A 23,046-nucleotide genomic window follows, 5' to 3' on the forward strand; every position below is an offset into this window, starting at 1 on the left:
GCAGTTCATTGTTTCAATCAACTGTAACACAGCTATCCTAGAAAGCCTGCCATTTTCTGACTACATAGAAGCACCCGAAACAGGCGTGTTTCTTACCAAACCTAAGGTATTGAATTAAAAAAGAAGGCTGTGTGCATTATATTCATTTGAAACACATAATAAAAAATGCCAAGGTCTAAATTTAATTTATTTTTGTCATTTAGAATACAATGGATAGATAATCATCTCAACGTGATCAGCCAAACATCTTTACTTTGCTAAACTGTTAAAGATTTTAATTATGCTAGCATTGGAGAGCACTGGTCTAATGAGGCAATGGACTCCAGAGAATCCGAGTGGTTAAGAACTGTGAAATGAGTCTGATAGGATTTTTTTATATTCACCGTGGATCGTTTGCATATCAAAGAGGAGTAAATTATTGCACAGCAGACCAATAACCTTCCCCGCCTTTCTGAGAGGAGCGTTAACAAAAACAGTTGGTCTCTCCTAACGGTTCTCCACGAAAATGTTCAAATGCTCAAGTATTTGCAATTAATATATATTATAAAAGGAGGCTTCCAATGATACATTAAGTGGTCAGATATTCTTAGAACGCATCCTCGACAGCCAACTCGGTTTTCTTCTCCCTTCATAAAAATCAAATGCCAATTATATTTTGATGGATTTTGTCCCAAATGAGCATTTAGTTATTAGGCATATTCAATTATTACTTGTCCCCTGAAATTAAGCCTCGGAGGCAAATTAAACAAAGGGAAAGGTCACTACACAATCCCGCGTCCGGTTCTGCTGCATCTGGGCTATTATTTTCAAACACCTTCCGAAGTGACATGTGGGATGTGTTTGTAGCTAACAGGCCTGCCACTGATGTCCGCACACCAACAATTACCTGTGAATATGGCTGACCCTCCGACCACTGTTTACTCAATTGAAACAAGAGTGAATGGGCTTGTCTGTGGATGATAGCATATTGATATAAAGCCACACAAGTCAACACCTATTTTTATTTTCCGGGGAGTAAATACACATGAAAAGAACAAGCCGCCTATTTTTCAACTCAAACTAATTGATTTCTGGGTCAGCTGCATGGGAGGTGAAAAAAATGGAAGAACACGGTTTCGAACAACTGCGTTAACACTTTCCCTCCAAGAAAAGCGGAACTTTGAAGTTCTTTGAACAGCAAGCTGTTTATCCAGCCAATAAAGACAAAGGCAAATGTCTTGTTACACTTGTTACACCTAAGAGTACATTAATGTTATTCCACTTTCCTTTTATTCCAGTGGGCTGGCAAATGCGTTTCATCACTCACAGGGGGAAATGGTAAATAAAACAGCAACTCACTGACAACAGGCATACTTTGGGGTCAAATTTGACTGTGATAATTACGTTTAAGAACATCCTCATCTGATCTACAGAGAGGCAGTCAAATCACTCTCCTCCATCAATGCTACACCTTGCTCGTGAGATTAAACTGTTACTTCAGTGCGTACTATCTACAGGAGGATGCTGCTATTTGACAGCCGGGATCTCATGATAGAATTAAGACAGATAAAAGGCAAGCTAGTCACTCATCAGACTCAACGGTTATCAATTTTCCAAAAAGCATCACACATATTTCCAATGTGGTAGAAAGGAATAACGGTACCACGTTAAATTCATTATAGGTATATATACCAACCATGTAATCTACAGTTCCCATTTTAAAAATTCAAAGGTGGGAATAATAATGAAAATATACTTCTATACGGAATTACTGATTTTGGGGTGGGGGGGGTGGGTTCAGATGCTTCAAGAAATCAGAGAGAAAAGCCCATGTGCTCATTATATAAACCGGAGAAGACTCTAGAGTACTCTTAAAAACAACAAAAACGTCCTTCCATTTCATAACATAATGCCTTCAGGCAAAAAAAAAAAAAAAGGCCTTTGAAATATTACTGTCTATTCATACTTTCATATTTATACATGTTTAAGGTGACTTAGCCAGGGCCATGAGCAGGTATGTAAAAGAACCCTGGTGACTGCATCACAAAGTGGCCACTACTGGCATTTGTAACACATAACCTCTGAGCCTTACTACATTTCTTTTTCCAGGACAACCGACCCCTTCATTATAAAAGAAAATGCAGACACAGGCTTAAAAAATGTATGTTGTGGGGACAGTTGACAGATTACTGCTCGTGGAACTCAATTTTACAACCCCAGGTATCACTGGCTCAAAGACAAACAGAGTTGATCAACCTTTTTTTGTCCTTGTACATCCATACCCAGGTGACCATGTTCAAGCAAGCAGAAAGTTGATTTAAACCTCATAATGACATCAGTTTTAAGCCATCATGTCTCTGATAAAAAAAAATTGTGTTGTAGTCCAACATGACTGAATTCTCAAGCCACTTTGGGCGACGGGGTAGGAGAGACAAAACCAGGCTCCGGATTCCACAAAAGATGGCAATGACAAGGGTAGCTCTCACTTCACTGCCAGAACAGGACTCTAGAAATACTGGATTTACATTTACGTACCTTGGGCACACATAAGGGCACCCCTTAGATTTTAAATACGCTTCTTCCTAATGGTGCAGGGGCTAATAGTTCTAGCAGATTGCTAAGCATATCAATCAATGCCATGACTAGTGAATTACCTACTGGTGTCTCTGATATGTTACTGCAGAGATTACACTTCATGCATCACCACATTCATTTCTTTCACATTACACATGAGCTTGTCTTGTCACTGCCCAATTGCCCTCTTTTGGACAGCTTAACTGATGTACTATAACAATGAACCTTAGTGAGCAAACTTAATAGTATAGGAGCGGTGGGAAAAGATGAGAGGTTGAAGCCTGAGTCCAGTGGGTGTGTCAGAACAGCCTGCAATGTTTCCAACTATAAACCCGAAGGTGTAATTAATGCACGTTGTAACATTTTGCAAGCACAAAAATGCATTAGGCGATGTGTCCTTTCCTCGCCCCTTGTATTGCTCAGTTACCAAATCTTCTATTTTGACAGCCGCTGGAGATGCTGATCATGTACCCAGTAGTTGGGCAGTAATGGCAAAAAGGGGAGGAGGGCCAAGAGGGACATGAGAGGGAAAAGCCCAGTTTCAGCACTGAAAACATAAACAACAACAAAAAACCCCGGAAGGAATAGAAGTTGGGTGTGGTTGACTCGAGAAAGATTCAAATGTAGACATGCCTCACTGGCTTCACATGACATCTAAAGTTACTGAACAAATGAGCAGGTCTTAATCACCATGAAGGGTGAAGGAGGTTCCCCATTTTCAACCCTCTTCAGAAGGTAAATGAATCTAAGACTTGACCAAAATTAGCTACTAGTCTTTAAGGCTCAAACATGTACATCCAAGCCTTTAGAATTAATTACAAAGCCTGGGGGCCCTGAGCTGGCAACTGAAACGGGCACAAGACGGGGGATTGGTATTTCAAAACATGGCAGGATACTTTCTTTCCTTCCATACTTTTCCTTCTTTCTGCCTCTGAATAATCCACTTGCATTCACATTACACATGTCCATGAGTTTCTTAGACCATGACGATGTCCTAAAATGGCTAGAATCCTCATCTGTTTCTGATGTTCAACATCCACTGTAATAACACGTCAATGGCTTTTCAAAAGAAATTTTGAAACCCATCAAATCTTGTTCATTTTTAAGGAACTCTAGTTTTTGAAAAGAAGAGCTAGGTATGCTAGCTGTTCTGATGAGCGTAGAACTGAACTTGCTCAAAAACCAACAGACGTGGGGCGCCTCCGTGGCTCAGTTAAGCGTCCGACCTTGGCTCTCAGGTCGTGATCTCACGGTCTGTGAGTTCGAGTTCCATGTCGGGCTCTCCCCTCTCAGCACGGAGCCCGCTTCCTAGCCTCTGTCTTCCTCTCTCTCTGCCTCTCCCTTGCTTGCACACATTCTCTCTGTCTCTCTCTCTCACTCTCTCTCTCTCTCTCAAAAATAAATAAACAAAAAACAACCAAGAGACGAAAGCAAATAAGCAATGAAAAAAAGAAAACCCAACCAAAGAGATGCATCTGGATCGCTGATCGAAAAATAAACCTGGATTTATCCCTAGCAATTAAAAAGTGGCATTTAAGGAAGCACTGCTAAGCTTTCAAACAGAACAAGTTACAGGACATAAAATACACCTCAATGTGGCTAACAAAAGCCTTCAAGAAAATTCATTCGTGATTCCAAGCCGACAACGCTGGACCTGATTAAAATGCTACGTCAAGGTGGCGCCGCTTTCTCGTACTCCAAGAAGGCGCCACAGTGGGATTCCTCTGCTACCGCTCAGCATCAGACCACCCCAGGTCTTCAAGCTGCCACCAACAAGCCCTTCATCCTGGTGACCTCGAGCAGCCTTTTCTCTGAAGTCAGCACACGCTTGCTGCAGGTGGACCGTCTCCCCACCGATGAGCTAGCCGGACTGTCCCAACGGATGGCCCCACCTCTGCCCCACGGTCTTCGCGGGGCCGCACCGCCAGGCTCACGGCCGGCTCACGGAGGCTTACCTTGCGCGAGGGGCTGCAGGGGAAGGGCGGGCTGCCCGGGCTGAATTGTGAGAAGGCCTTGGCGCTGCAGAGACAGGAGGTGCTGCTGCTGTAACTGCTGCATCTGTAGAAGCTGCTGCTGAAAAGCCAACTGCTGGGTAGCCACCTGCTGCTGCTGTAAGAGACCAGGAAGGAAAAGATGAGACGGCCGCTTCCCGGGGAAGTTTCCAAGTGTGGGTGTCTCGCAACACACTGCCACGGCCAAAGCCCGAGGCTTACTGGGGGCTAGCGGAGGACTCAGCGTCCAGGCTGGTGCAAAAAGGACAGCACCCGGGGCGCCTGGGTGGCTCGGTCAGTTAAACATCCGACTTCGGCTCAGGTCATGACCTCACGGCTCATGAGTTCGAGCCCCGCATCGGGCTCTGTGCTGACAGCTCGGAGCCTGGAGCCTGTTTCGGATTCTGTGTCTCCTTCTCTCTCTCTGCCCCTCCCCCACTCATGCTCTGTTTCAAAAATAAATGATGATAAACATTAAAAAATTCAAAACAAAACAAAACAAAGGACAGCACCTATGACGTTTGAGGAGAATGGGGAGGGTGGGGGAGATGCTGGAGGCATTCCCTTTCTGCTGCCTGGGGCCCAGAAATATACTCTGTTGGTCCAGTCAGCTTTTCAAAACCTACAGTTAGTAAGTCCTGAGTTTTTAGAGTCGAGATGTGAACTTCCAGACTCTCCAATGTTCAATCACTCGCACTACAGAGAAGGAATGCACCATTCCAGTCTGCAGGGATTTGAACCCTGAACCTTGGGGGGGTATGGAATAACAAGCTGGTTTCCTCTTGCCTGCACCGGCAGCTTTTAACTACTCTGTTTATCACTCCTGACATAAATAAATGAGAAAAACTCAGACCTTTGAAGAAGAAAAACTTCATCTAATATTGTTAATTAGCCATGACAAACGATGAAATAACATTGTAAATCTTTCATAGAAACAGCCACTAGATTTTAATTACACACATTCATAATTTAGCAAACAACATCGTACTCCACTGTGAGTGTTTAATATGAAGGACACTTTAAGCTTCAGATGCCTTCACTTGGCTTTAGTTTCAGAAACCCCCAGGTCAGCTCGCCTGTCCTGCTTCACCCACCCCGCTTTGTTCTTGAAAAGAAGGGGCTTTACGGTATGATAAATATCTTTTTGTTGATTGGACAATGACAGGAGGAAAACTTTTGTTGTGTAAAACATCAATACATCATTCCTGTGTTTAGCAGGCCTCACTCCAGCCAAAAAATATTAATGTAGATTTCCTCAGTAATTATCTGAGTGATAGAAAGATAATACAGCGCAGTAGTACAATAAATAGAAGGAAATTATCTAATATCCTTAATCTACTAGGAATCAAATCGAGGTGGAGGTCTTAGCCACATTATGGCTAACAATTATGAAAGGAGCCTTAACCCTTCCCAAACTGTGGCCCAAGAAAAAGGTTCTTAGAGAAAAGAACAAGACCCGTTTTCCTTCCTAATTCTGAGTATCATTCAGAACATCAGGGAGACTTTCGCAACTAGGAGGGACTACACAACCCTTTCAGAGGTTCTAATAACTATACTTTACAAACAACTGCATTCACTTAACCTAACACATGACCTTGATCTGATACATCCATAAAATGCTATGTGCATCAAGACCTTCTGATGCAAAAGTTCAAAGGAAGAGAAAAATGGTGGTTTTCTTTCGGTCTCCATGCAGTTTATTTTGCAGTAAAAACCGTCATTCTCATATTAGCAACCAATTTCAGACTTACTACCATGCCACTGAGAAAGTTAATTGAGTTTCACTCCAAAAAACAAATTCTATACCACTAACAACAAAAATTTAAATACATTTAAATGAAAAGCCAGTGTTTTCATTTTATGAACAGCATGCATAAAATGATCCAATTGTTTTCACCCCTTCCCAAGTTATCACATTAATGTAAAACCCAATGATAGTTATATTCGTGTCAAAATGATTTTTTCACTTCTCCAACAGATATTAATTCATGACACTTAAAAAAAAAGGAGGAGGAGGAAGGAAGAGAAAAAAACAACATGGATACACAATAAAAGATCGAGGAACCAGCTCTTCTTGAAGTCAAAAATAATGGAGAGGGGGTGCTGGAGTTTGGGGAGAGTGTTTCCTGTCTTACTGTAAATGAAATGTTTAAAAATTTTGTATTTATATAAAATGACTGATGGCTTTTCTGTTGTCTCTGTGGCCATCCCTAGGAAAAGCTCATGAAAGCTGTCCACGTTTGAAAAGCCAGGATATAAAAGTATACAAGGCCCATTGTCCAAAGAAAGAATTTAAAAGCAACACTGGTTGCCAAACTGTGCTCCCCACCCAGTTACCAAACACAGGATACGAGCCAGTTTGTTTACTTCTCACAATTGAATGCACACAAAAAAGGTCTCCACGCAGTCCCCTGGACAGGTCAGTAGTCAGTGTTAAAATGCTAAAATGCCCTGATAAACCTTGCATTTCAGATCCCCTCCCTAGAGCTGCAGTCAAAGGTCTGTTTTCCTTTCTTCGGCTCCTCCCTGCTGCCTAACATAAACTGTCATAACTGCCCGGACAAACGGCCCTTTTAAAACAATCAACCGAGCCTACCTCACCCGCACAGGATGGGATCTTTTTTTTTTTTTTTTTTTTTTTTTTGGTAGCCTGACTTAAAATTAATTCTGCCTTCAATTTTCCATACCCGTTCTGTCAAATATTAACGGGCAGTCACTTAAGAAGCTGTATGGGGCTAGAGAAGGTCGTCTCCTAAGAAGGTCTTAGGTCTAACTCCATGGGGAGCCTAACTTTCTCGAGGAAACATCTCGAGGCAACTTTAGAAAAAAGTTGAGTAAAGATACATTGTTCTGGCTCGGGATCAAGTGTCTTACTGCAGAGGTCATCAAAAAGGGGAAAAGGGTGGCGGCGGCGGGGGCTGACGATTCAAAATTATGAGCCACTAATGACTGGGGATTCAGTAAATTAATATACTTGTTCCATCTGTCAACATCCAAGCTCAAACCTTGTTAAAATCATAACCACCAGTCCACATCCTGAAATTGCTACCATGTGACTCTATTTGACTGTAGCACAAAAGGACCACCACCTGGATGGGCATTTCAGGAGACTGCCCCCTTACCTCGGGAAAATAAGGGTCTCTTCATCGTGGTTACAAAAGCTGTCGGCCAACTCCAGGGGCACCACGAACACACACAGGGGGATCCGAGGAGACCCGCCCGCCGGTCTGCCTACCCCTCGGGATGTGAAGACGACCCATGTCTCGTATCACGTTCGCCTTGGGAGCGGATGACAAAAATGGGACCACAGCAAAGCTCCTGTCCTACAGATGCTGAAAAGGCTACTACAAGGTCTCACCTCCTCCTCGTTCTGGTCCAGAGTTCTCCCTTCTCTCCCGGGCTCCCTTTCCAGACTCGGACACCACCATCCTAATTGTGTGCCGAGACGTCCCCCCTTGCTGACAGCAGCAATTTGGGCGAGTTAACTTTTATCCTTCCTTCTGCTGTGTAACTTTCGCCTTCACATTTCTTTATCTGCCCTCTGAGCTCATCTGAACTTTCATGTTCTCTCAGCGTGCAGACGTGCATTCCAAACTATGTCTAACAGACCAAATAAGAGGTTAATAAGAAGTGGCAACAGAAAGAAAAAACACAATCCCTGGTAACTGATAAGAATGACAGTGGCAGCCCTTTTTTGTTTGTCTTCAAATATAGAGTTAAAGATCTTTAAAAAACTAAATTTTGATGCCTTTGAAAAGAAAGAAGCACAAAATAACAACAGGGGGTTATTGCCTGCGAGCCACAGGGGAGAAACTCCATAATTCTTATTCTCCCTTTTGAAGGCTGTTAGAAATCGGATTCAAAAAAGCAACAGCAGAAGGGGAAACCTCTTGAGGCTGTAACCATTTCCTGTGATCATGCATAATGTGCTTCAAAAGTGGGTTTTTACCAATTCTGTTGATCAATTGCACCTCCTTCATATCCCTTCTTTTTTCTGCTGTGTTTACATCTGATGTGACTCAATGACAAGCACTGTCTGAGACTGTGAAACAGGCCTGTCATGTTGATTTATGGGCGCATCAAACCACAACTTGTCCAAACTGAAGCTCGCAGTTCATTAATTAGAGAGTTGTGACTTTGAAGTCAGCTTTCAGACTGTGGTTTTTAACATTTGGCTTAATTTATATGCTCTTGAATGTGGATCTCTAAGGAAAAAACTGAAATTCCCTTCTTGTCTTTGAACTTCTTTTGACCGCACAATAATCATTTCTTTGTCCAGAGTGATGCCTGCAATCCCAGAGTCATTAACGCGCATTGAACTGCCACTGATGAGTAAGCCCTACTGAATTAGAAAAACAGCCAGCAAAACAAAGCTGAGAGCCTTCTGCACAGTGATATCTCACAATTACATGCCTTCCCTCCCTGTGCCATTTCCATTTTAATTACTGTTAGTCCTTTAGATTTACATTTTAGACACTTTTTAATCTGTTCCCTTTTTTATTAGAGCAGCGCCCGGTAGCGTGCCACTGTACTTAGGCTGTGTCCGCGTTTTCATTGAAACACCTCCTCCCCTTCACCCCCAAACTGCCCCTACTCTGCGGGGGTTTACATCCAGGCTGCTGAACAGGACTCCAGGGTGAAAACTTGGCAGGGCGTGGATAAAGTACCCAACTGATGCTGAGGGAGGAGCCGGCCAAGGAAGAATGTGTGCGTCATTCCCAGGGTGGAAAATCAGTGCTGCCCGGCATTCACACTCACGTGAGGGGCAGGGATGTGGAGAGTCGCCGTGTAAGGCTCCCGCCAAGCTAACGGAAGGGGCTGCTTGCTTAGGGCCAGCAAAGAAGCTGTTAAATTGGACAGTGAGCTGTTTGTTTTCCAAACTCCCAACTGTGTCATCCCAAGGTGAAGAGGTGAAAAGAGTTCCAGTCCGTTGTAAGAACGTGAGGAGGCCAAGTTACATCGGATAACTCTGGAATCCGTAGGAAGATGTCACGGTAAGGCACACATGCACACTGAGGCTCCTCGCCTGGCCTTCACCGACATGGAACTGGGAAGGTTAGACACGGAAACCCTCCCTGGGAAGGCCTTACCGCTTACGGAGCTAACACTGTCACCTCGCGGGGTGGTACGGCCCATGCAAGGACCGCGCGCTCTCACACAGTGCTGTGCACAGAGGAGCCACGGTGATGTGCTTTCATGGCGCGCCAGTCATCCGAGCTCAGAGGACCCTTCCCTGTAACTCACACCGTCTCCTACCTGCCCGGAGCGATTGCCATATGCATGTCACTTGTGAGAAGAAGTTAAACGGACAGACACAGGAATGCTGATTCCTGCTCTAACTTTACCGTTTGTCCAACCTCACAAGAGCTTACTCTTGCAAAGGAAAGGGCCATCCCCACACACCCAAGCTCCCTGAGCTGGGGAAAATGTCAGGTGTGTGTCCAGGTGAAACTGTGCTGAACGCGCTGCACTTGCCCCACAGGTCCAACTCGGCCCGCGGCTGCACCAGTCTGCCAAAGGAGCCTCGAAGGTTCTGCCCGCCATCCTGCTTCCCGGTGCTCCCCAGTGGAGCACCTGCCGCAGTGCCAGCATCAAGCCTGGGGCAGCAAGCAAGCGGAACCCAGAGAAATCTCAGAAAGAACAGGACACTAACTCTCGGCCTGAAAGCTGAGAACCGATAGCTCAGTTGTGCAATCATTTAAAAGATGAATGACAGTTTAATAGCCACTAGATCGTCCTCCGGGATCTGTGGTTTGAAAGTAAAATATGTATTGTCGGTACCTCTTTAGGCTGTTTTCCAGCATGTTGTTGTTGTAAAAGTTGAAGCTGCAACTGTTCCTGTTGTTTTTTATAAAACTCTTGAAGCTGCTGCTACAAAGGAAAGAGAGGGCGGTAAGTAACAGAGGGTAGCGCCAGCCCACTGTCCCTTTCGGTGCCATCCACAACTGTGATTTGAAAAATAGCATCCTTTTATCTGTAACGGCCTGACCTTTAGCTTGAAACGCGACAGTAAATTTCAGCGCACGCTGACTATTCCTGGCATCATTGTTTGAAAAGTAATCTCCAAAATGAACTGGTGAAAAACATACCTTTTTCTACACAAACTAATTAAAATAAAGCAAGGGATGACCTTTGGTTGTACAACAAAGCCAGAGTGCCCTTGCGGGGAGAGAGCCTGGCGGATCGCTACTGTGCAACGTGCGCATGCTCTCTGGATGAATGGGGCCGGCCGGTGTGGTGGGCTGGTCACGGTGTCTGTGCCAACAGCGTGAGCAGCTTCCTCTGCCTCCTGTCCCCACCACCTCAGCTCAGCAACTTGGGTCTCTCTACTTCTGAATCTCATCTCTTGGGTTCAGGTGTCCGTGAAGGCTGAGTATTAGGGCCCCGGGGCACAATGGCAGCCGGAAGCGCATGTCTGCCTCAGCACACATCACCGAAGTCAAGTGAACCCTGCCCCTTCAAAGGAACCAACTCTGCGACGCCTCCGTATGTCTGAGAGTAAAACTTGTGTGAGCTTCTGAGTTGACACGGGGACTTCGAGAGCTGTCACGGTTAAACGTGCTCCCCATTTCGCTTCGGCTCCCACCATTTACAAGCCCCTGGGCTTACCACACACAAGAGCGTCAAGCCATCTAAGTCTTATAGAGTCCAATTACAGCCCTGATCTCAGTCCGGCGGGGACTCTCCGGGACCCGACCCTCCACCCCCCCACCCCGTCACTTCAGGCGGGGTCCCTCCCTTTCCGGGATGCAAACTAAAATCGATTGATTATTCAGGGGTCCGACCTGCTCCCTGAGTCCTGCCCCAGCCACCCTGCTCTGCTTTTCCTTCACTGGGAAGAGGAACTGATCAGGGGCAGGGAGGGGCGGATGGAGTCACCGGCCCTGCGAGGAGGAGGATGGGCGGTTACCTGTTGGAGCATGAGGGCCTGCTGCTGCTGGAGGAGGACCTGGAGCTGCTGAGGGCTCAGCACCTGTTGCTGCAGGATCTGCTGCATTTGCTGGGGAGTGATAACTTGAGGTGTCATCATAGCCACTGACACGGGAACCTAGAACGTTAATGAAGGATAAATAGGAAGCCAGGAAATGGCGCGCACGCAGCACTCAGCCTTCCGGGGTCAAAGGCAGACTGTCACGAGCCTGCTTCAAGAACCGACCGGTTTCCCACGTGCAGGGTGTTTCTCTAGAGGGGACGGGGCAACCGATCCTATTTCATCGATTACGGACTTTATGTGAAATGAAGAAAAGCACAAGAAGACCTCGCAGCACTGACGGGTGTGCAGACCAGTCTTGCAAGTGGACAAGGAGTCAAGGCTTAACAGATGCTACCTGGGGTTCCGTGAGAACGATGTCAGTTTAGTAAGAGTCTCTGGTGACAATTCAGCTGCGGGAAGTTTCATACAGACTCGAATTTTGTTTCAGGGAAGAAGGCAAATGGGAATCAGTGCCTTCTCGGTGGGAGCTGATATGATCCACTGACTGTGTGGACAGTGATGTTAAGGACAGTCAATGAACGCTTCGTCTTGTGGGTAACTGAACCCTGGACACACCTTGCAAACTTCAACACAGACCTTTCCTATGATGCCTTTTACCCTTCCTTATTCACCCGGCATACAGATGTCTCCATTCTTTCATATTCCGTGTGATACCATTAAAAGCTGCTTTCCATGACATTTCTGTGACAAACAGCTACAGTGATGAACTTGATAGCATTTCATATTTGCAACTGTTAACACGTTTCTGCACGGGCATCTTTGCAAGGAACCTGCACACTGTATCTGAAAGGATGATGTCTTGTTCAGATAAAACACTGACATTAAAATGACAGGCTGTCTTGGCCAAGGTTACACAAATTGTATTCAAGCGGATACCTAATGACAATGCTATGAATTCTGCAAGCTTTCTAGAATGTAATTTAGCTATTCAAAATAATCACTGTACTTGTGTTTAATTTGCAGACTACATGAGAACCATTTTGTCAGTCCCCGTAATACAAGAAGACTATTTCATGAAAAATCGCCCCCCCCAAATAAAAAGGAAAGGGAAAAAAAAAAAAAACAATGAAAGAAAAGACAAAACCTGTATGTCTTCTAACAGTAATATTTAAGCATCTTACTTTTCTTTGGTTTCTAATCAAACATGTGACAGCAAGAAGCTAGGAGCAGTAAAGGATATACTTTGTTAAAAAGGATCTCCTGTCATCTCATGTATTACAATAAAAGGTAATAACATGTTTTGCACTTTGCCTGTGTGCCACTTAAAAAAAAAATCTGGCAGACAATAGCTGATCAGAAGATAAAAGAATTAAAAAAATCTTTCAGGGGAGCAGTAAGCAAAAGGGAGAAATGCAGTATTAATTTTATGTAACATAATGTCTTAATACGCAGTTTATCTTGACTTTTTCACATGATTTGTCCTGTCATTTGCATAGCGAGCTCTCATTCCTAATTTCACAGTCATTATGCACTGATGTCCCGATTTCTCAGCATCACTAATTTTGATGAACTAAAAATGGTTCCTGAAGGTCAGATTCATGTACAGTGAACATCCTCCACTGTTGTTGTGGGCATGTTTTGTGCGAGGGGATGTTTATGTGCAAGTTTTGCCTTGTTTGGAAAACATGAGCTAGAACCTTTGAAAAATTTCATTCACCTAACTCTGGAAGGTCATCAACAAATTCTTCCTATTGCGGTGGCCTTTTAAGTGTAGATGTAGATACACTGTAATTTAAAACAGATGGGTATGTCTGAATATTTTTATATGCAAAAAGGGACAGATGTATATGAATGGATAAATTATCCTTTTAAAAAGCTACTCTGCAGCACGAAATATCACCAATGATTAGAACAGTGAACTTGCCTTCAATCTAGGGCAAACACAAGAAGGCATTATTAAAACATCTAACCATCTACAAATTAATTCCAATTAGTCTACTTTGTCTTCACACACAAGAAACTTTTTGAATTTTTCAAAATGTATTGAGTGCCAATCACTATCTTGTGAGCTCCTAAAGCCAACATATCACAATAGAAGTTTACTTTTCCTTGAGAGTTGCATCATCACACAGGCAGGTTTGATTAAGCAAACAAAAGAACCATGTTTAAGGCTTCTTTTTTCCTCTGCGTTTCTTGGATGATGTACAATATAAATATTCTTGGGCCAAATTTCTGATGGTGATGAACAGGAAAACAGACAGGAATAGGGTGGTGTAAGATCGAAACTGGTGATGGACATGAAATTAACAGTGTTATAACAGAAGTCATCATAGGAATAATCTATCTCTTGGTCACAATTTTTAAAAGAACTACGGAAAGCCTATGTTTGAAAGGGGCACAAGAGAAGTTTTGGGGCTGATGGAAATGCCATCTATCTTGACTGGGGTGGTAGGCACACAAATGTACTCAACTGCCAAATTCTTCCAACTGTACTGAGTGCATTTTACTGTATGTAAATTATAGTTCAATAAAATCGATTTTAAAAGTTAAAAAAAAATAAAAAGGACTGACATATACAGACACAGGACTGACATAAACCCTTACATACAGCCAATAGTTAAACGTGCTTTTCCCAGGGTTATTTATTCAATGTTTGCAGTCATGTTACTGAACAGTAAAATGAACTTGAGTCTCCTCTTCTTTTTCCCTTTGGACATTTTGATGGAGGTGCTGATGAGTAATAAAATGCTAAAGCAGCAGGCACAGCCAAAGGAGAGAAAGAGGCAAGAAGCCTGAGTAATCCTCCTGCCTGGTGATCGGGTCTCTGAATAACCAGAAGTGGGCTATTATATCCTGATAGCCTTAACTTGGCTTTTACTATCTGAAACCACATTTTCACACCAGTTTGCTTGTGAGCCTTTCAAAGGTGGGTTTGAGCTTAATTTATTAGAAATGTGATAAAACTGAGATTTCCCCAGTTTCTGCTCCGACGTGTCTCGAAAATAGGTTATGGAAGGCTTTAACAAACATATCCAAATGGACCAGAAATCACTATGACATAGAAAAGAGTGTGGGGGGGGGGGTGAAATCTGAGCATAGCTTAAGGTTTTAAATAGTTAAGAAATATAGCCAATGTATCCCATCTCTTAACTCCCAACGTCCAACTTTTTCATGTAGCTAGTCCCTACTAATACTAGGAATCAAAGGGCGTGCAGTACCAGCAAGAGGCTATTATAGCCCACACTTTATTGCCCATTACTACTGAGGTCATTAGCGGCAAGAGTGATTGTACCGGTCTTAACCTATTGATCACTGTAACTACTATCATTTAATCCTGTGTTGAATGTCTGGAAAGCAGCTAAAGGCACACAAGAGAGAGTGCTTTAGCATTGAGAAATATGGCCAAAGCTTAGAAATTACACTTTGATTCATAAAATCTAGCCAGTGGTTTAAATCAATAGTATTTAAAACAGTCATGTGAGTTTTTAACTACAGTGTTCTACTATTTATGGGCCCCTCTATGAGAGTATTCAGTCAAAACCAAACTTTTTTTTCCCCCAGATTCTATGCCATTTACCATACTCTCCTTGAGATAAAAACAATAAATTCTGATGTTTTTTTGTGCTACGGGGCTCACGCCTTAACTGGGAGTTTAAACTAATTCTTGATTTCTTTCTCAAATGACAATTTAAAAATAGTGCAAAAAAAAAATTATATCCCTGATGCTGTAACTACCTTAACTGTTTGAGAATATAGAAATGAGTATGTTTTATGAGTTAACAATGAATCATAGAAGGCAATTTATGAAGAACTAGAATGATTCTGTCTAGCTGCCTTCAGGGATCAGAAATTCAAATTAAACTTCTGGCAGACATTTAAAGAATGCTAGCATACAAAACTGAATTTAAAACACACACACACACACACACACACACAGTTAACACTCTTTCGTTGAGTTTCAAGAGGAAATCGTGAATTAAACACACACACACACACACACACACACACACACACACACACACACCACGATAGATACACTGTTGACTGATACCATTTGGGTGTGGCCGGTCCCAGGTGCACATGAACCTGCGGGAATGGCAGAAATTCAGCTGTGCCTGGCCCTCGGAACACTGCTAGTATGGACCTGCTACTACCTTAATACCAGTCACTGGGAAGACGTCCTAGCATCAGCAAGTGCTGGTGAAAGCCCGGACACGGCTGTGTCAGTTCTGCCTGATACAGTTTTCTTTTACTTCACATTGACTTTCCATCATCTGAACGGGGCAGAGGACTATGAAAATAATATGCGTTGTTAGTTTCTTTTACTCCCACTGGGGAAAGGCAGGTGATGGGGAGGGGGAAAATATCTAAAAAGCAAACAAACAAATAAAAACGCCCATAGAAACAATACTCGTTTCTAATCTAGGAGACAATTGGAGGAATTGGGTGGGAGGAGAGATGACACGATATAAATACTGGAAATAACATGCTATCATTTTTTTTCTTTCTCTTTACCCTCACGTTAACGACAAGTAAATACTGTCCGGGGTAAATACACATCAATTTTGTAATCAGCATCTTCTCATAATTGCTATGTGTACAAATAATGAAAATGAGAAGCCAAAAAAATTTAAGTACTGTTTTATTTCCATTAATCTGGATTAATAATTTAGAAACTAATTTTAATCTCTGCTATTTACCACATGTATGTCCCAGAAAACTTGAGTCCCTTCCAGACTTCAGGCTGTGTACGGATGAGAACTGACCAGGTTAGGCAGTGCTACCTGGTTCATTAATTAACAACAGCAAAACAAATTAAATTAGAAGGCGCCAGAACACCAACACCAAACCAAACAAAGAAAGTAGCTCCATTAAAAAAATAAAACAAAAAAACCCCCAAACTATGCCAAATTTCATATGACCACATAGATGCCAGCCTGTGTAAAAGAAAATAAATACTGCACCGTTACCCCTCTGAGAAAGATCACTTTTCATAATTAATAAGCCAAAGGATACAACTGATATATTGGCAAACAGAAAAGTTAGGAAGCTTCTATCTATTCCCCATGGTATTTAGAAAGAAAGAAAGGAAGAGGAAAAAAAAAAAAAAACATACACACAGATACCATGCAAGGTAGCTGTATCATGGAGGAAAGAAAATACATTTCTGACATAATATTTCAGTCTTCAAAAAATAAAAAAAAAGGCCTGCTATTCATGTGGAAAGTATAATTCTGTTTCATTATGGAATTCTGCTTTTTTGTAGAACTCTTTTAGACTTAGCTATTTTGCCACAATACTGTACAAAGCATTAAGGCAGGTAATGGTTATTATATTAATGCAAAATCATCTAAGTAGTCAGTCATTAGCATAACTGTTCTCTCAGTAACAATACAACCACCTATTAAAATTTTAGAAAAAAAAAAGACCTCTTTAAAATGCAATTAGCATTTCATTTTTTATCATTTTGTTTATTACATTCTATCAAGAGAGGCTATCTTTCTTTCAGGAAGAATTGTATGGCCAAGACTTGTCTGCCAATCAGGAGTTATTTCAGGTTATCATCCCTAATAAGCAATCTCTGGCAAAGCTTCTCAGGTCTCTTTTGTCTTTAAATCTTAAAAAGTGGCAGAAATTCATATTTGTTTACAGCAGAGGCATTAGTGGAAACTCAACTACTCTCCTGTAACATTTCCCATGGATACAAGGTTACTCCACTAAGTGCCAGCGTAATTGTTTTGGCTCTAATAAATATCAGATTCATTTGCATAAAAATGTAAAGTTTACATAAATTAAATCACTTCTCCCATTAGCGACTGTTAAATACAGGAAACAATGGAAGCTACATATGAAAATAATCATCCAATAAGCACTGATCTTGTCAACTTAACAACTATTATTACTATTATTTAAATCAAGAGAAAATGCCTCTTCTTTCCTTCCTCAACCTTTCTCCTGTAGGAGCGATGTAGTAGTGTACGGGAATCAAACCTGCTATGACATTTTATATTAACAACAACAAAAATCATCTTTAAGGGCTGCAGACAGGAGGGGGGGGCACACCATCCCAAGCAGGAACCCCAGGAAAGAGTCCATCCACAGTTCTTTAGCTCCTGAAGAGAAATGGTAGGGGCCTGGGCTTAATAACTTCTCTTACATTGAAGCATTATTCAAAAATAGTGAGAACAGACAGTAACTGTACCAGTGCTATTTGAGATACATACATGATTAGAATAAAAGAATACAGTTTGTACAAACAGTTGCGGACTGATGGATACTGTGCAAGGAAGAAAAGTAAAATGTTTACCTTTTGTCCATAAAACAATTTTCTAAGACCAAGAATTAAATTTGCAAATCCGTATGCCCCACCCCCTGCATTATGAGATGGAGAGGGGAGGACTATCACTGGATTTAAACAGGCAGGTAGGCCAAAATTACATCATTCCAAAGTTTTAAGGCCTTACCGGCTGTGCAATCACCCTTTTTCAGAGTTACAACTTAAGTTTCTCCAATTGTGCACTTTCTCACGCCTGCTTCCGACACCTGCACCTTATACATTGCAGTTAAGCTAAGGGGTGCAAATTAGATTCTAATGAGAAAACATCAGTTGCCTCTTTGACAATCTCACCATTCACTGATTTATTTCTAATGAAGACAAAACCCAACCAAAAGCTCCCCACGTGTTAAAGGTCAAAATATGTTCAAAAATGCCTAGTAAAATCAAGGCAAATGGGAAACCCGTGAGGACCCACCTCATGAAGTGGTATGACAATTAGAGTAATTGTGCAAAAAACCATCTTCGGGAAAAAGTAAAAGGAATTAAGCTGCCACAGCTGTAACAGGTTAGATGAAAAAAATCAAAATTTAATGTATTCTCCCCTGTGTCATCTTGTTTTGTCAAGACATCAAATAGAATTGGGAAGTACAAAATAACAAGCCCTTGAGAAATCACAGCAGCCGACCTTTTTGATGTTGTTGATTTACCTTGTTCTCAGTTATTTGAACAATGATGTTTTAGATTTAAGGGCAAGATAAAGCTTAAAAATTAAAACATGATACCAAGGTATCCTTAAAAAGTGCACCCTAACATTTAGCCCGCACAGTCACTGATGAGGTGCTTTTAACCAGATTTGAAAGTGAGGTACAGTACATGTGTTCAATATTCATTTTTCTCATTCCAAATTAATTTCTCTTCAAACAAACTGCCAGGTTGGAAGAGGGACTCAGAGAAGATTATTCCTACGATCCTAAAGTGGAGGCCCAGTTTAGCTCCCTCCAGACAATTCAAGTCCCCACCATGTGTAGAGGATCTTAGAGGTACCTGAATTTTTTTTTTTAATGAAAGAAAATAAAGCTAAATGCAGAATGCCAAGTATGAGGGGGGGAAAAAAAGTATTTGCACACTACGGAATGACTAAAACGAATGTCCAGAAATATCACGCTGCTTGCAAGAAAAGAAACCTTTCACCAAACAAAAACACATTTAGTTTAGGGAGCTATGACCACCTCCAAATCTAGCCTGGGAGGTACACATGAAGCTGCACTCCTTCTTTGCCCCCAAAGATTTACAGCTCATCAGCAACATAATTCCAGCTTTATATGAAACATTATGTACAAAGGTGTATAAATTCAATATATCACAAGATAGCTTTCTCTAATTCTCATATGCAGACAGCTTCTTCTACTAGAAATACAGACGAACCAAAAATTGCAGGAGTTCAAAACAGCTGACTAAAAGGCTCTAAAGGTAAATAAGGCAGTATGTACAAGCTCTAGCAGAATCTGTAAAACCTGGACTATTTAAGAGCTACTTAATGATTATTCCTTGCCACCGAATTCATATGTTAACATGTAACACACACAGATGCAATTTACGTATTTATTTATTCCAACCTTCTCTGGTCAACTGTGCTGCCTTATCCCTTGCTTATAAATCAAAGAACTACCAGAAGTGGATTCTAACTGGCTGTGATATTTGGCCAGTTACTCAGAGCCTAGTGTTAAGTTTCTCTTTACTGATGTTCATCTACAGCTAAACCACATAATAAAATAAATCCCTCCAACCTCCTTTTTCGCCAATTCCAATTTTACTCAAATTTTAGTTCAAGCTGAGAAGCTGGTCACAATATTGTCTCCTGATTATCTCAGAAACATAGTAACTCAAACACACTCCTGCCACAATTAACCAAGATAAATCTGGAATTTCATTGCTTTTAATTAATCTGGATTTTAATTTCATTGTATCTTGTAATTGTGTGGAGGCTGGCTGAAAAGTTGCAGAACTGGTCAGTGTCATGAAAGAGTTTATCTTTCAAGTGACAGCTCCTGACAGCGTGTAAATACAAGGCAGCAATGGTGAGCGTTTTGTTTTTAAGGTACATTTAACTGCAAACAACAACAAAAAAAATTCAAACCAACCATTCCTATCATAAGCTTTCTGATGATTTATGGTTTACCAACTGAGTGAGGTTACGCAACACTGCATGCCTTTAGATGCATTATTTCAGCTAGTTGAGATTTAATTAAGATCACAGACTCTAAAATCCCTGTCAAATGAAAATTCTGAGAAGACAATACACTATATACCCTCATGCAGAATGTTTCCATTCCATCCTCTGGAAAAATATGAGTTAATCCGCGTTTCTATGGCTGCAGACAAAAGTTCACTAATTTTGTTTTCTTTTGACACTTAGGTTGTTTTCTATTATATGTCATGAGATCATTCCCTTCCAGGGATGGAAGGAAAAAAAAATCGGGAATGAAACATGTTGCAGAAAATGCACTTGACATTATTATCTGACATTATCATAGCTTACCTATGATGTCATCACACGTTCATATAATCAGCCCATGATTAGAAAAGTTTCATTTAATGAAATGTGTTTATTTAAAAACAACACAAAAGGCAAGCCTACATTTCTTGAATTACTCAAATTAAATAAGTGACATGTTAGGCTTACTTCTTTAACTGACCAGCTTTTATCAGATGAGCTGCACATATGAGTAGGACAGAAAGTTCTTAGAGTAAACAAGAGAATATAAATCCCCTTGCTTTCATTCTGTAAGTCGTCCTTGTGGTTAAAAAAAAAAAAAAAATACACCTCTGGGAGATCTCTTCTTTTGGACTGATACTGACCCGTTTTTTAAAAGAAAAAAATTATGATCATATGGCCCTTTATCTGCACCAATGTATTTTTATTTGCATCATCTTAATATTTAGTTGCTTATCTCATGCCTTAGAAATGACAGGTGCTTTGCAGTCTCGCTCTTGACAGGCCACTACACAAATAACTGTCTTGCCTGAAAGGGCTAATGCAGTACTAATGAACAATAAATCAACTTTGATTATCAAGTGTCAGCCCAATCCGTTTTCAGTTCAACTCTATCACATCCTAGAGTAAGTCAGCCACTGTCTCTGGGTAGGCAGTCTGTATTTTGGTTTCATTTTTACACACTTTTCACTGAAATGTGTCAGGCAGCTACAAAGAATCACATAAAATACAAGTAGACATTGTTTTTTCAATTGATGCGAAGGGGATTCAGAATGTGCTTCTGTCTTCATTTGGTTTACTTAGTGATGAGTCTTAACACTCAAGAAAGCTTTGTATTCTTTTCAACAACAATAACACCAACACATCAAATCCTAAACTAGAATCTCAATGTGATCATGTTTGAGGTCTTTGACAATGACATGCTAGCTTGAACACTTCACCACATAACCACCTCTCATTGCACATATACATTCCCCTTAGAAATCTATTACAAACAAACGAACAAAAAAAGCAATACCGGGCCACTTCTAAAATAAAAAAACTTCAATTAAACTAAAAAAAAAAAAAAAAAAATTAGCTTCTTTAACACTGCGTTCCTAATGATAAAATAAATGTAAGTTATTTTTTTTTTCTTAAGCAAGATTAGTCATTGATAGTATGATTCACATTTCCTGTTATCAGGCTTAATTTTTCCCCCAAATGTGTCACTTTCAGAATGTTGGAATCTATGGAAATTAGATGATTTGCATTTTTAAATTGGCTTGATTAGAACATTTGGTCTGTGCGGACAAGAATATAAAATTATTATATTTTCCTTGTAACTAGTAGGCCTTGAAGGAGTTAATCCCAAAGAGGAAGAGTCTATATGTACTTTGCTCTAAAACTTTACCACCCACTTCCTAAAGGTCCTCTCCTTCCCATCACGACTCTGGGGTGGGGGGGGAGGCGGGGGGAAAGAAGTCTCCTTTCCACTGACCCTCTTTTCAGGCAGTTTTGACAGTTGAGTTAGTTACACTCAGAGCAGGGGAAGACTGGAGTACCCCGTGGCAATTCCTCAGTCGGCTGCACGCCCTCACCCAAACCCTGCTCCCTACTTAATTAACCGGCTAAGTAGATCAACAGACGCTGGAGACTCCCCAACCTGCCGGAGTGTCCCTTGGTTTGCCCGCCTGTTTTGGTGTGGGGCTTTATTTCACCCCCTCCCCCCCCCTCCGCCGTGTGTGAACTCCTTGAATTTAAACAGCTAAGCTGAAAATAGCCTAGACAGATATAGAAACAAACTATCAGAAGCAAAGAAACATCCACACGGGTTACACTGCGATGGAAGGCTCCTTGTATATTTCACACGCTCTGAAAGTGACATAAATCACACCCCAGATACGTCCCCGAATGGAGTGATGGCGAGGGCTTTACCAAAGTGGCTGCGTGAAGGCCAGACCAGCAGAAAATGAATAGCGAACGAAAAAGAGAGCGAGAGCGCGAGAGCAACACACAGGCAGGACTTCCTCCAACTCTCAACTACACCCCACCCATGAACATTTAAAAAAAAAAAAAAAAAAAAGAGCGAGAGAGAAAGGGGGGAAAACCTCTGTCTCCAGGACTCACAGGCCTGCACTGCAGCTCCCTTCATCCCACCTCTTCCCTCCCTCCCTCTCCTCCACTTCCAGAGCGCAACTCCCACCCAAGTTGGTAAACAGCGATTGTTGTTATTATTTTTTAAAAAGACTCAACTTGGAAACCCTCTGGCGCTCCAGCCTTCCTCGGTGAGGCCCCAGGAAGCTGGCACCGCGGAGCCCGGGGAAGGAGAGCAGAACGGCAAAGATCAATCATAGGGACCAACCTGACACTCTCCATGTAGCCGCCAGGCGCGCGGAGCCGGCTCGGGGCGCCCGCGCAGGCCGGGCGTGGGGTCCGGCGGCCTCGGCGTGCAGGCGGACTGCACGCGCGCAGGGGCGCTCCGGCTCGCGGGCTGACAAGACGCGCCGCGCCGCGCCCACCCGCCCCGCCCTGCTCCACCAATCACAACCCGCCTCTAAACACCCCGCGCCGCGCCGCGCCGCGCCCCACACAATGGGCTCCGCGGCCCGCTCCCCGCGCCCGCGCGCCCCGGCCCCCTCCGCGCGGCAGGTGAAATCACGCTCTGGCGAAATCCTGCTTTTGTCTCTAGAGCAACTCCTCTTAATTGCTGTTAACCCTTTGACCTGCCTCTGGCTGACGTCTGGGGAGCCGGGCACGGCGCGCATCTCTCCCGCCGGCCGGGGCTGCGGGTTTGGGGCTTTGGGGTTGGGTCGCGCGT

The 23,046-nt window shown here is 42.4% G+C and overlaps 1 protein-coding gene across 8 annotated transcripts in view; it reads right to left on the reverse strand.

Annotated features, from left to right (window-relative positions):
• FOXP1 (forkhead box P1) overlaps nt 1-23,046 on the reverse strand; it is a 455,797-nt gene that overhangs the window by 80,618 nt on the left and 352,133 nt on the right. For 6 of the 8 annotated variants that reach the window (XM_042979417.1, XM_042979412.1, XM_042979416.1 and 3 more), the window contains 3 exons: nt 11,455-11,592; nt 10,326-10,415; nt 4,509-4,662 (listed from right to left, as the gene is read on the reverse strand). In XM_042979417.1, coding sequence (XP_042835351.1) covers nt 4,509-4,662; nt 10,326-10,415; nt 11,455-11,592 — 382 coding nt within the window. The remainder of the gene's footprint in view (nt 1-4,508; nt 4,663-10,325; nt 10,416-11,454; nt 11,593-23,046) is intronic. The other 2 variants (XM_042979414.1, XM_015535065.2) reach the window with 1 other exon arrangement.

Source organism: Panthera tigris, chromosome A2 (assembly GCF_018350195.1).
Source record: "Panthera tigris isolate Pti1 chromosome A2, P.tigris_Pti1_mat1.1, whole genome shotgun sequence".
Classification (NCBI taxonomy): Eukaryota; Metazoa; Chordata; class Mammalia; order Carnivora; family Felidae; genus Panthera; species Panthera tigris.